General features: G+C 33.9%; 1 protein-coding gene across 6 annotated transcripts in view; it reads left to right on the top strand.

Moving 5' to 3' along the window:
• LOC138744187 (USP6 N-terminal-like protein) overlaps positions 1-15,213 on the top strand; it is a 190,144-nt gene that overhangs the window by 141,527 nt on the left and 33,404 nt on the right. For all 6 annotated transcript variants that reach the window (XM_069899988.1, XM_069899942.1, XM_069899952.1 and 3 more), the window contains one exon: positions 11,412-11,564. In XM_069899988.1, the coding sequence (XP_069756089.1) occupies positions 11,412-11,564 (153 nt within the window). The remainder of the gene's footprint in view (positions 1-11,411; positions 11,565-15,213) is intronic.

Here is a 15,213-nt window from a genome sequence, read left to right on the forward strand (position 1 = left end):
GTTTTTTTAAAGGGGGAAAGATCACTATTATTTAAACAATTAAAAAGGTTTTATTGTTAAACAAATATTTGTTTGAAAATGAATATGGACAGAACATTAATATTTATTGTCTTAATGTTAATGGGATAAATGGGTCAGTGAAGAGGAGGCGGGTCTTGACACACCTAAAAAAAATTAAAAGCAGATAAAGTCTTCAACAAGAAATACATCTTACCAAATTGGAACATGCTAAATTAAAAAGAGGATGGGTGGGACAAATAATATCATCTTCATTTGGCTCAAAAACAAGAGGAGTAGCAATTCTAATTAATAAAAATATACTACTAATAATAGAAGAGACACTGACTGAACTAGATAGAAGATATGGAATGGCACATTGTAAAATTTATGCAGAATCTTGCACGTTTCTGAACATATATGCAACAAATTGTGGTGATGAAGCCTTTATAAAAGATATCTTTTTAAAAACAGCAGAGGGAAGACAAAATATTACTGGTTAGAGGAGACTTCAATTTCTGTCTTGATCTAATACTGGATAAATCAGCCAGGACAGTGACCAGGGCAAAAGCTGCAAAAAGACACTATCATTTATGAAGGATTTAAATTTTATTGATATATGGAGGCAGTTTAACTGCATAGAAAGATACTACTTATTCTACTCAAGGGTACATGATTCACATACAAGGATTGATTTGTCTTTAATGTCTGCCCAGTTAAAAAGTAGAGCAGTAAAAATGGAATATTTGGCAAGACTTCTATCAGATCATTCACCATTAACTTTAACTATTGCAATAATGGAAAAACAAGAGAATGTATACAGATGGTGTCTCAATGCCACAGTATTGAAAAGGAGGACTTTTATGAGTTTATTAAGAGACAGATAGAACTATTCTGTGAAACTAACCTTTCTTCTACTGATGATAGCTTTTAATAAGGGATATGCTTAAAGCTTATTTAAAAGGACAAATTATTTCTGATACAAAAAAATCATGAGATATGCTACAGAGCTGGATGGTCTAGAGAAAGATATAACAAAATTGGAAAAAGAATATCAGAGAACAGGGTCACAAGAAAAAATATAGACAGAGAATAAAAAGTTAAAATATAACACATTACAAACATATAGAATGGAAAAAAACACTATATTTAAAAACTAAATAAAAACATCATGAATTAGGAGAATGGGTGCATAAAGTTTTAACAATTTATTGATACCTCTTATGATGAATGTATTGGACTGGGCGGTGGAGAGCCAGACCTTCTGGAATCTTTCTCAACTGCTATAATTATAGTGCTTCCGAATAAAGGCAGATATCCATTAAAAACTTCCATCATATCACTCCTATATCACTCCTCAATGCTGATTATAAAATATTGACAAAGGCATTAGCTAAAAGACTGGGACAATATCTACCAATCTACAGATCAGTTGAGATTTGTAAAGGAACACATTCTTCAAATAGTCTAAAAAGACTATTTAACATAACACATGGCAAAATCAAAGTTGAATCCAAGTTTCGGCATCTCTCCAGATGCAGAAAAAGCATTTGATTGATTAGAATGGAACATTGGAACATTTGGTATAGGCAGAAAATTTATAAACTGGATGAGAACTCTTATCATAAATCACATGCCAAAATTACAAACAACAATCAAATGTCAGTGGTTTTTCCCTTGAGTAGATCGAGTAGATGGGTGTCCTCTGTCTCTGGCACTTTTTATCCTAGCTATTGAACCACTGACGGGGATTATAAGAAGAGAGCTGGACGTTAAAGACTTCAAAATTGGACAGGAAGAACATAAAATTAGTTTATTTGCTGATGATGTGCTATTATATATGTCTGGCTTGGCTGAATCCTTGATAAAATTACAAAAAAAATTTGAAAAATATGGAAGAATATCAGATTATAAAATAAATATGAACAAGAGTGAGATAATGCCATTGAAACATTTTGATTATGAAAGATATCAAAAAGGTAGTAGATTTAAATGGAGGATAGATGAAATCAAATATTTAGGAGTAATGGCAGATAATAATTTACAGAACTTGTATAAATCTAATTACACTCCTCTTAGAAAAAATAGAGAAAGATTTACAGAAATGGACAGACCTGCCGATTACTCTAGTGGAAAGAGTATTTTGTATTAAAATGAATGTGATGGCAAGATTACAGTATCCTTATCAATCATTGCCTTTTGCACTACCAAAAATATTACTTTTAAACTATTGAATAATTATATAAGCCAATTCCTATGGAATAATAAAGGCCAGGAATTTCATTGAAAAAGCTAACATGGACACAAAACATACTCAAGGATAGATCTATTCCTGTTATCAGCCCACATTCAAGGGAGAGTTAGGAAAACAGAATATAAAGCTAGACTATTATCGGACCACTTACCCATGTTATTGGCAATAGAGCTAGAGGACATACCACCAAGAATGTATAGATGGAGATTAAACTCCATACTACTTAAAAGACAGGATTTTAGAGAATTCATTGAACGACAAATTAAAATGTTCTTTGAAATAAATACGGAATCAGTGAAAGATAAGTTATACTATGGGACGCAATGAAAGCGTTCATCAGAGGGCAAATAAACAAGTTGTGTAACTAAGATGAAGAAGGACTACAATCGGGAAACAGAACAGTTGGAAAGGGAAATAGCAAATATAGAAAAAGAATTAGCCATAAAGGAAGATACAACTAAAAGAAGAGAATTGGCAGGCAAAAAAATAAAATATGAAACACTACAAACATATAAGGTGGGGAAGAACTTAATGAAGACAAAACAGAAATATTATGAGCTAGGAGAAAAAACGCACAAAATTCTAGTGTGGCAGCTTAAGACAGAACAAACTAAAAGAATGGTATTGGCATTAAGGAAAAAGGACAAACAAATTACATATAATCCAACGGAGATCAATGAAAACTTCAGGGAATTCTACGAGCAACTATTTCAAACTGAAAATGAAGGGAAAGAAGACAAAATAGATGAATTTCTAACTAAAATTGAACTACCAAAATTACAAACAGAGGAGCAAAATGAATTAATAAAACCATTTGAAATAGAAGAATTACAGGAGATATTAAAAAAACTACCAAACAATAAAACACCAGGAGAGGATGGATTCCCAATAGAATTCTAGAATTCTCTCCTGGAAGTAATCAACCAGATTGATAAAACACAAAACACAACACAAAATTCATGCAAAACAGCAATAATTACAGTAATACCAAAGACAGGGAAAGATCCACTAGCACCAGCGTCATATAGACCAATATCTCTACTTAACACAGATTATAAGATAATAGCTAAACTATTAGCAAACAGATTGGCTGACTATGTACCAAAAATAGTAAATCTAGACCAAACTGGATTTATTAAAAAAAGACGAACAACAGACAATATCTGTAAATTTATTAACTTAATTCATGCAGTGGAAGGAAATAAAACTCCAACAGTAGCGATTGCTTTAGACGCAGAGAAGGCCTTTGACAGAGTAGAATGGAATTATTTATTCAAAGTACTACAAAAATTCAGCCTACCAGAGAAATATATTAATTGGATTAAAGCATTATATAAGGGGCCATTTGCGAAAGTGACAGTAAATGGATATATATCAAAACAATTTAACTTAAGCAGATCAACAAGGCAGGGATGTCCACTATCTCCCTCACTGTTCGCGTTAGCTATAGAACCACTAGCAGAACTGATAAGAACAGAAAATAAAATAAAAGGGATAAAAATAAAAGAGAAGGAATATAAAATCAGTCTATTTGCAAATGACATCATAATATACTTCTTTTCTTCTTTGGCTTGGCTTCGCGGACGAAGATTTATGGAGGGGGTAAAAGTCCACGTCAGCTGCAGGCTCGTTTGTGGCTGACAAGTCCGATGCGGGACAGGCAGACACGGTTGCAGCGGTTGCAGGGGAAAATTGGTTGGTTGGGGTTGGATCTTGGGTTTTTCCTCCTTTGCTTTTTGTCAGTGAGGTGGGCTCTGCGGTCTTCTTCAAAAGAGGTTGCTGCCCGCCAAACTGCGAGGCGCCAAGATGCACAATTTGAGGCGATATCAGCCCACTGGCGGTGGTCAATGTGGCAGGCACCAAGAGATTTCTTTAGGCAGTCCTTGTACCTTTTCTTTGGTGCACCTCTATCACGGTGGCCAGTGGAGAGCTCACCATATAACACGATCTTGGGAAGGCGATGGTCCTCCATTCTGGAGACGTGACCCACCCAGCGCAGCTGGATCTTCAGCAGCGTGGACTCGATGCTTAACAGAACCAGAAATATCAATAAAAAAATTACATAGGAAATTGAAGGAATATGGAGAAGTATCAGGGTACAAGATCAACGCAAATAAAAGTGAAGCAATGCCAATGAATAATACAGATTTCACAAAGTTCAAGAAAGAATCACCATTTAGATGGCAAACACAAGCAATGCGATACTTAGGTATACAACTAAATAAAAATCTCGGCCATCTATATAAACTAAACTATCATCCATTAATGAAAAAAATTACAAGATGACTTAGAGCATTGGAAAGACTTACCACTAACAGTAATAGGAAGGATAAACTGTATTAAAATGAACATTTTCCCAAGGATACAATTCCTATTTCAGTCATTACCAATTCACCTAACAGAGAAATTCTTCATGGAGTTAAAGAAAATAATAAGGAAATTCTTATGGAAAGGGGGGAACCCAAGGATGGCACTAGATACATTAACAGAATGGTACAAACAAGGAGGCTTACAACTACCAAACTTTAAGAATTATTATAGAGCCGCACAATTAAGATACCTATCAGATTGTTATCAAACAAGGGAAAAACCAGATTGGACCAGATTAGAACTAGATAAAATAGGGGAGAAGATACCTGAACAAATACTATATAAATGGGATGAAAAATTGGTGCAACGTAGGAATTCACCGGTATTGCATCATCTGCTCAACATTTGGAAGAAGATTCATGTAGAAAGGAATAAGACAAATTACCAACTACCAAAACTAATATTGATGCAAAATAAACTAATCCCTTTCACAATAGATAACCTTTCCTTTAGAGAATGGGAGAGAAAAGGGATCAAAAGAATAGAAAATTGTTTTTCGGGAAATAAATTATTATCCTTTGAACAAATGAAGGATAAATATAATATAATTCATGATACAATGTTTGCATACCACCAACTGAAAACCTACTTGAAGGACAAATTGGGAAACAGTCTGAGGTTACCAGAAGGAAGTAATTTTGAATATGTGATTACAGACACAATGATAATTAAAAAATTTGTAACAAACATGTACATCAAACTGCAAGAAAAGGAGAATAAGGAAACAAACGGTAAACCTAAACAAAAATGGGAACAAGATCTAAACATAAAGATAAAGAAGGAAACATGGGAAAAGCTATGCTCCGGAACTATGAGAAATACAATAAACACAAGGTTACGCATGATAAAATATAACTGGATACACAGGCTATACATCACACTTCAAAAGTTAAATAAATGGGACCCAACAGTATCAGACAGATGTTTTCGCTGTAAAAAGGAAACGGGAACAACAATTCATGGAATTTGGACATGTGAGAAAGTGGAAAAATTTTGGGAAGATCTAAACCAGATATTAAATAAAATCACAAAAAGCAATATACCAAAAAACCCAGAGATCTTCCTCCTAAGTAATATAAGAAATAAAGAATTTGGACTCGATTTGGATGGAGCACAAAAAAGATTTGTTATGATAGCCCTAGCTGTAGCAAAAAAATGTATTATGTCAACCTGGAAATTAGAAGACAACTTGAGAATACAATAATGGTACATAGAAATGAATAAATGTATTCCATTAGAAAAAATAACATATAATTTAAGAAATAACATCACAATATTCGAACAAATATGGGAGCCATACATGAAATACAATAGAGAAATCCTACCATGGACTTCCACCACCTAAAATGACAGAAGGAGAAGATAACAAAAAGAACTGACTCAGTAAAATTTCTTGTTTATTTTTATTAAGTGACAACATTGTTTAACGGGTTTAATGTATCTTATAGATTGAACTTCAAATAAATGGGAAAGGGGGTGAGGGAGGGAGGGGGGAAAGGGGGAGAAAATGACACTATATATTCAAGAAAAAAAATGTCTGTATGTATCTTGGTCAATATGGTTTATAGTGTGAAAAATAAAAAAAATTTTAAAAAGAAAAAGCTAACATGGGACTATAAATTGGGAGGACATAGACTTCTGGACTTTAAGAAATATTATTTATCAGCTCAAGATTTTTATCATTTGTTGAAGAAGGCAGTCCCCCTTCTTGGATCCGAATGGGATTGAATTCAATAGAAGAAGAAACAGCGAAGGACTTTATGTGGAATATTAAGTTAATTACAAAAAGATGAATAACCCTATATTAATACATATGTTTAGAATATGGCAAGAAATAAATGAATGTATTAGAGAAAAAAATCAGGTATATCATTAAGAACACCATTATGTAAAATTTTATTGCTGTCTATGAATCTGGGTAACAAACTATGATTTCATGGTATGATAAATGAATAAGATATATTGATAATTGTTGTATGGAGGGATCTCATGTCTTTTGAATAATTAAGAAATAAATACAGAATGCCCAATGGGACTTTCTTTTGTTTTCTCAAGTTAAGATCATTCCTAAGAGAAAAATGAGGGCCAAGTCTGGGCCCATTTGAAATTAGTGAAATGTAACGAACAATTTATAACTAAGATGTACAATGCTCTCCAGAATAAAAATGCAAAATCAGGTTTACAGAGATTTAGAGAGAGATGGGAGTCTAATTTAGGTGTTGCAATAATGGAAAAATGTTGGTCTGATTGGTGTTTGGATATCATGACATCAATTTTAAATGGAAAATACAGATTAGTGCAATATAATTTTCTACACCAGCTAGATCTCACATCCCAGAAGTTGCATAAATGAAATATCAGAAATGTGTTTTAGATGTGGGATAGAAATAGGAACGTTTTTACATGTTACGTGGCCGTGTGTAAATGTGAGATCATTCTGTCAAGATATAACTGAAATATTAACAAGAATAGCAAAGGGAGGTCTTCTTGGACAACCTAGAGGTTTACCTTTTGGGCAACTTCATTGAAATAAGTAATAAATTAACTAAGTTCCAAATTTTATTTGTTAATGTAGCCTTAGCAGTGGCTAAGAAATGTATTGCGAATACTTGGAAATCCAACTCCTCTCTATAGCACGATGGACTGCTGAGATGAATAGTTGCATACCTATGGAAAAAATTACATACAACTTAAAGAACAAATATGACATTTATTAAGATATGGCAGCCATATTTGGATCATATAGGGGCCCATTTGTAATTATAAATATAATAATAAGGATAATAATAAATGTTGTTGAAGTATAAATGTAAGTGACTTCCCCAAATAGAATTTTTGATGATCAACGTAAATGTGAGCCATGACAGTGTATGGATTTACTGTGAATGGGAGAGGGGAGAGGGGAAAAAGTTTTACGCACATGCACACACACACAATTTAATATTGGAGAGTTTTTCTATGTATATTTATGGGAAAAAAAACAAAAATAAAATATTTTTTTACAAAAAATAACTGAGTGTTTTATTTCCTGGGCAATGCCCAGGTATCGTGCTAGTAAAAAATAAATGCAATCTCATTTTAATAACCTTTTCAAATAAGAAAAATACATAGAATGTTTAATTAACTATAATAAATTTAAACATAAAAATAAATTAATATTTTAAGTCCCCCCTTCCTCATACCATTCTTCTCCATTGAAATGAATAGACTATTCATAGCTCTACTGGTTCTAACATAACTCCAACGCACTGCCACTAGATTGCATCAAAACATCAGAATGCCAGTTAGAAATCCTACAGAAGTCTTAAATTTCATTCAGCAGTTTTGTGTGGAATTGTCATAATCTCCCAACAGGTTCAGAATAATTATGATTCCATTAGTCATGGAAATTTACGTAGATAACATTTTCCATTCATAATTCATTGGTTCTCAGAGTCTCTAAGTAAATATGACAATGCAAGTAATTAGGACAGCTAACCTATCATCATTGTTTTTTGTTGGCACATGGAATACAAAAGAAGGAAAGTTAGGCTTCAGTTATATAGGGTGTTGATAAGACTAAATATTGATGACTGTACAGTATTGGTCTGCTCATTTAAGGAAATTAATCCATTGGAAGGCATTCACAGAAGGCTTGCTGAACTGATACCTGGAAGAGTGGGTTGTCTTGTGAGGAAAGCTTGGACCAGCTACTACTTCCAACCATTACGCTTGGAATATTAAAAGGAGACTTAATTAAATCTTAGATCTTAAAGGGTCTTGACAGGAATGAGGAAAAAATATTTCCTTTCATGACAGAATCTGAAACTCAAGACTGCCTCTATTTTGCTCAGAGTGTTGTGAGTCTTTGAAGCTTTAAATGCAGCCCTCCAAATGAAATAAGGAGAAGAAACCTAAGCTTCATTTAGTGAAGAAAGAGGAAATGGAGGAATTCAGTACATTGATGCAATGGTAAAGAAAGCATACTGCTATCTATCTTACATCCTCAGAAGCCTAAGGAAACTTGGCATCTCATCTGCAACCCTTAACAACTTCTACAGGAGCATCACTGAAAGTTTCCTATCAGAGTGCATCATACATGGCATGGGAACTGTTCTACCCAAGATCACAAGAAATTGCAGTCATCAACATGACTCAGGCCATTACATATACACCCCTCCCTTCCATTGACTTTATTTACATCTTCCACTGCCTTTGAAAAGCAGCCAATATATTAAAATATTCATCCCATCACATTACCCCCTTCCATCAGGAAAAAGATTCATGAGTATGAGATCACATTCTGCCAAATTCAAGGATAGTTTCTTTCCCGTCATTAACAGACTCTGGAATAAACCTCAAAATAGTAAAATTATGTTGCTTTTGCTCCATACCAACTAATTTATCTCTGTGTATCTCTACACTTTCATGCTGTGTCTTCCTCATTTTACTATGTATATTCTGCTCGCCAAACAACTTTTGTCACTGCATCTTTGGAACATTTGTCAATAATCTACTTTGAATAATGACAAAATCTAGACTGAGGAAATAGGTTATATTTAGGTATGAAAACAGCAAGCTCTATCACACAAAGGTGATGGAAATCTAGAAATCATCAAAAACTGAATAATGAATATACATGGTTGATTTTTCTGTTGATTAAGCATTTCAAAAGATATGAACTAAAATGCAATAGAACCATAAAAAGGACTTTTAATATGGTGATAATGGAGGGTGGAGAAATTGTTGGTGGATCACAAAAATTCTGACTGTGGCAAGAAAGCAGCTTTAATCTGCTGACTGATGTGTTTTTATAGAGATGGAATAAATGGCTGGCAGCCAACTTTAAATTTAGACTGGCAGCAACTGATTTGCATTTTTTTCATATGTCTGGAATTGTTTCAAAGGAAGAGGCTGCCATTGGTTTGGCATACCTATGTCAGCTCTGTGAAAATTGAAAAATCACCCATCACCTCACAGAATGATTGAAAAGTTTGGGGGAGGGGAGTTATTTCACCATGAAGTAAATCTGCACTTGTCTTCAAAAGCAAGCACAATTTCTGAAACAATCCAGATGAATAATCCTTCAGTTATTTGGAAATGTCTGTTGAAACGTTTTTCCACTTTTAATTGAGCTGTATGCATCATACTTTGTCTCTCATTCGTTTTAATGCGAGACTTCTGGGTCTTTGGGTAAGTTCACATCTGAAGGGAGATGAGGACTCGTGAAACTCATTAAATTACTAAGTCCTTTCTCATTTGTACTTATGGCACTTGAGCAACAGGAATCCATGAATTAAACTTTCAGCCTTCACCTTTTCTTTTTCTCTTCTAAGGGATATCATGCATAAAAATATGTCAATGATCAGAATTATGACATGAATTTTGCTGCAGGAAATCTGATAATTAAGGTGTGTTTAAATAGCATGAAACCTGTCAGAAAGCATTCAGCAGTCAGAAAATTCAGTAACTACATATCGTCTCCTGTGTTCCTAAGCTTTCCTGTCTCTTCAAAACTAGAACTTGCATTCAATTACACTTTCCTTCACAAGTTGATTTAACATTTACTGGAAAAAATGTCATGTTGCATTGTTATTAAATACAGTGCATAAAATCTGATTAACAGGTTGGCAAACGCAGCCAGAATCGATTGTGAGAAAGAAAAGTTTATGCAGTGCCTCTGTGTGCGTCCAGTGTATAGACTGGAGATTGTCAATAACATTCCAAATGCTCTTTTCCCACACTAAGTAGTCATGCAAAGATTTCCAGGAGTTTGTGGAAAAGTTGCAGTTCTTCAAAGGGACTTTGAGAATAACCTTTGCCTGATGATCTTTTCCCAAAACAGAGATATTTGTTTAAGGTTCTGGGATCAGGCATGAAAACAACATGGACGGCTCACTGTAGGTGGCTGAGTATAATCAGGATCTATAACTTGCTATATTTTTCCTGCTTTCCCTCATCTCCTTTGCTCCATCTTTCTCAATCAGACATGAATGCATGGTGACACAGATTGGATTATTTAACTTGTGATACATCTGGTTAATTGGCTGATCTAAATTAGACAACCTAATGGAGGGTCCAGATGAAGGGTTTTGGCCTGAAATGTTGATATCCCATTTCCCTCCACAGGATGAAGAATCACTAATTTCAGATGACATAATTTCTTGAAACTCATGTAATAAAAGTACCAATCAGAATATTGACTCTGAAATTGACTCTGAGCTTTGGGCTCAGATTTGCTTTTTGTCTTAATCCATTGATTGGAATATACTGCCTTGTTCAACAAATCTGAAGATAGATTTAATCAAGGAAGAGTCTCTAGTTCATTTGATTTCATACCATACCATTTCCCAGTTATTCTGTTCAATTTTTCCAATATTGCATGCCAAACAAATACCTCCTGATTTATTGCTCGAGTTTGTCCTGCATAACCCTGAATCTGAATCTCTGCTCAATTATCCTACCATGAGAGAGAAGCATCTTATTAATAGCCAGAGAAAAGGAATAGGATGAGATACATAAAACTATCCTTTTCTATTATTAATGCATGATTCAAAATCTATACATAAATCTTGCCTTTCTTCGAGACTTAATTGATAGAATGATGAATAGATTGAGATTTGATTGAATGTTCATCAATTGAAATGTATTGAATTGTTTTTATCAGAATGTTATTAAAGTATAAGATATGAAAACTTTCAAAACAAGTTAAATATAGGCATTTCACTGGCATTTCTCACATACAAAATCATAGTTGAACTAGAATTAAAATAGAAATATTTGTTAATGAGTGCATGTCATTTTGAATTAGAACACCTTGTGAAGATGTCATTAGAAGATCTCCGAGAATTCCTTCAGGAAATTATGTCTAACAACTTTCATTATGAAAATGATGTTGTTATTGAACAATTGGAAAAATCAATATCTGAGCTTAGAAAACTGAAGCTTGAACTTCCTCCACCAGGTATGTAGCAAATCCAATCAGTCCATCTTTTAACAACTCTTTAAATTTTGAGGAAGCATGTTAAATACAATTTTTAAAATAAATTATATATTTAATCTACATTAATTTGATGTCCATTTTTCTGCTTCTTCCTACCTTTGAGCTTTTTGTCACCACCTATCTTATCATCATGTTCATTCAGCTATATACAACTTAAAAGCTTAAAAAAAGTGTCCATGTTGTAAATATGTGGCTTTTGGCCCATTGATGAACTTCAGGATTGCTCCTTTCTTTGATATAGAAAATTGTCTTCAATGACCATTTCCAAGTAACTGGATGTATTCGTGTGAATACAAAATTTTTTTTTAAATTTAGATTTAAAGGATTGTATTCTATAATTTAGTCCATGTAACCATGATCTCCACAAGTAGACTTCAGCTAATTTTGATTGTGACTTGAAAAATGAAATCACAAATAAACAAAAAGTCTGTGGATGCTGGGGTTAGTGCAGTACACAAAGTACTGGAGGAACTTGGCAAGTCATGTAACACAAGATTGTAAGACTATAAAACATGAACATAGAACATTATAAAACAGTACAGGGTCTTCAAGAGCAAAATTAGGCCATTCTCCCCATTTTTGGCTAAAATCATTGATTGTTTTTGCTTTCCATGGATACTGCCTACTGCTGAATTCCTCTTGCACTGTTGTGTACTGCAACATATAATGACAATTGCTTTAAGATTTTTAGGACAAACCAGTAAACTTTCTGTAAAGGTATTGTGATTTCCAGCTCTGATTGGATATTATTCATTAATATTTAGCACATTATATTTCTTTTCAATTATCGCCTCACCTCAAAAAATAGTTTTCCATCTATTGTTTTTACCATAGCAAAAGTAATGCTCAATAAAACTGTAAAAAAATCCAAAATTTATTGACACTCAATGATTTATCTTCTGGGTGATTCACCAGGAATTAATCTTTATTTCCTGAAGACATATAATATTATTGTTAATATCAACTGGTATAGTATTCAAATGTGTGTTTTCCAGAAAGCAGGATTCATTTTAAACTTTTCATCCATTTCCTGTTGCCATCAGATGTTTTAGGTTTTTATACCGCCTTGTGTTCATTTAAGATATTACACCTAAAACATAACAGTAAAATGGTGAAATTCAATACTTTGAAATTGTATTGCACTTATTATGTTGCACAGTCTGGTTGCAATAGACAAGATGATGGATTTGAGGCTGGGCAAGATTGTGGAGAGAGGCCCTGGCCCGATCAGTGTCTGGGGTAAGAATGTTGGTTCACTGTGAAAGGATCTGGATTGGGGAAATGGGAGGGGGTGGGGAAATTTATTTGAGGTCTGGGAGAAAGCAAGTTTGGGAGAATCTCATAGTCAGCCATCAGCACACTGGAATTTGATTTGAGAGATTGGATTTGTGATCAGGTGACCATTGGAAGATTGGAATCAAGGTATTGTGAGTTAAGGCATTCAGACAGTTGGGACTATTGGAGAATTAAAAGTTTGAATTATGACATTGGGAATCAGAAAATACAGGGTTGATTGAGAAATTGGGACAGGGCAACCAGCAAGTTACAGAGGTGAGAGAATGGTGACAGGGCAATTGATTGTGTATTTATGGGGGAAAGGTTGGGGCAGGGGGAGGGTTCATGAAGGATGGAAAGTAATTATGGTCTTAATTTCTCTGCCCTCACTCCATAAGGAAATTCCTAATCAGATTATCAGTGTGAAGTGAAGTGATGTGGAAAATTGCATTTTCAGCTGTGAAATAAAAACCAATTTGACATCAAATTGCTGTGGTGTAGAATTCACATTACAGAAGCAAGCCATTGAGCCCAATTATTCTAGGCCTTTAGCCATTATTTAATTTGCCCTCTCCTTTCTGTTTCTTTCTCCCTAATTTCTTCAGTGCCACTGGATTCAGTTATTTAAGTCGCCAATTCCACATTTAAGACTCACTGGTCATTTCATTATTCAATTACAAGGACAAAACAATGTGTTAAAAAGTTTTAAAACTTGACAAAGTTGTCTGAGCTGACTAAACAGAGGTCTCAATTCTTGGAACGTTGGCCAGGAAGAGGGTACTATCTTTGGTTTGCTGATCCTGCAGGTAGATTTGGAGTAATTCTCCAATGCTTTGATATTCCTTGTTCATAACTCAGAATAAAATATAAGTGGATAACAATCACTACTACCAGATATCCCATGAGCTTTGTGCCAGGATTTGATCTGTTAATCTTCACACATTTCCTTGGATCCTAACTGCAGTTTTATTTTCCTCAGATCCTTCTGCACAAACAATTGTTAACAGTCCATATATGTAAAAAAAAACCTTTAAAGATAGTTTGTGAAATCTTCTACGTTGATCTGTGCATATTAACCCTGACTTCAAAATATAAAAATAGAGTAATCACTTGGATAATTAACAATTAGAAAAACTTAAGTGTGCAATATAATTTGTTTTGATCTTTTGATTTAAGTTGATTGCCATCTGTTGATTACTTTTGTTACACGGACTGCTGGAAAATTTGCATTGATCATCTAATTGGATCTTAAATGTAATATCCTTGAAATGAAACTCAAGATCTTTTAAAATGTTTCTGTGGAGACAATGGCTTCAACAAGATGAAGTTGGCTACTCTATTTCCCTTGACACCAAATACCAGAATAATATAATATATAACACTCATTCCATTGATATCAGGGGTAACTGTGTTGTTTTTAATGGGATAATGTATGCAGGTGGTTAAACAGAATTGAATAAAATTTCTACACATAATTGAAAGTGTATGGCATAGTAAAATAAAAGCCCTGCACTGAAGGGGATTGGTAGATGCCAGATAAGTGTACTTTCCAGCTGATTGAAACTTACTCTTACAATGCCGAACTAATACACCCTGCATTAAGAAAAACAGTTTCAAAGATAAAAGACAAAAATATTATACTGAACTTACATTGAACAAACTTCACTTGTATGAATATATAAATCTCAAAGCATTTTACTTTATTTTCAGTCACATTCTTTGAAAATATTTAATCATTGCTAAATCTGCAGGATCCTCCCCATCCACGGAGCTGGCCGAAAGACAAACAATAACATTATAGATAATTAACACTCCCTCTCTCAAGTTTACAGATAAAGCCTCTGACTGGGAGAACTTTACTAAGCAGGGATAAGGAGACACTTGAAGAGAGTCACACCATCGATGAGCAGCGTCAACCAGCTGTATGGCATAGTAAAATGGCAATGCCATTTTATTCAAACACAAGTAAAACACGAAAGTCTAAAGACACCATGGTTGAAGTAAAAATACAAAATCTTTCACCTTGATGAAGGACTGAAGCCTGAAACAATGGTTATGTATCTTTGTCTTTGCTCTATAAATTATACCATTTGACCTGCTGAGTTTCTCCAGCATTGTGTTTTAAATTAAATACAGCTTTATTCAAACATTATTCAAACAGCTGGCTGAATATTTGCTCCCATCTTCACTAAAGGTTTATGTGTTACTTCAGAGAACATTTACTTTTACGATTTTAAACAATTTTTTTTACCTATTATTTTATTCTTATTTATTTATTTCCTTCTTTTTTTTTGCTGGTTGCTTGAGGCTGCCGGTTGTTTGAATTCCAAGGACC

The sequence above is a fragment of the Narcine bancroftii genome, chromosome 1, assembly GCF_036971445.1.
Source record: "Narcine bancroftii isolate sNarBan1 chromosome 1, sNarBan1.hap1, whole genome shotgun sequence".
In the NCBI taxonomy this organism is placed as follows: domain Eukaryota; kingdom Metazoa; phylum Chordata; class Chondrichthyes; order Torpediniformes; family Narcinidae; genus Narcine; species Narcine bancroftii.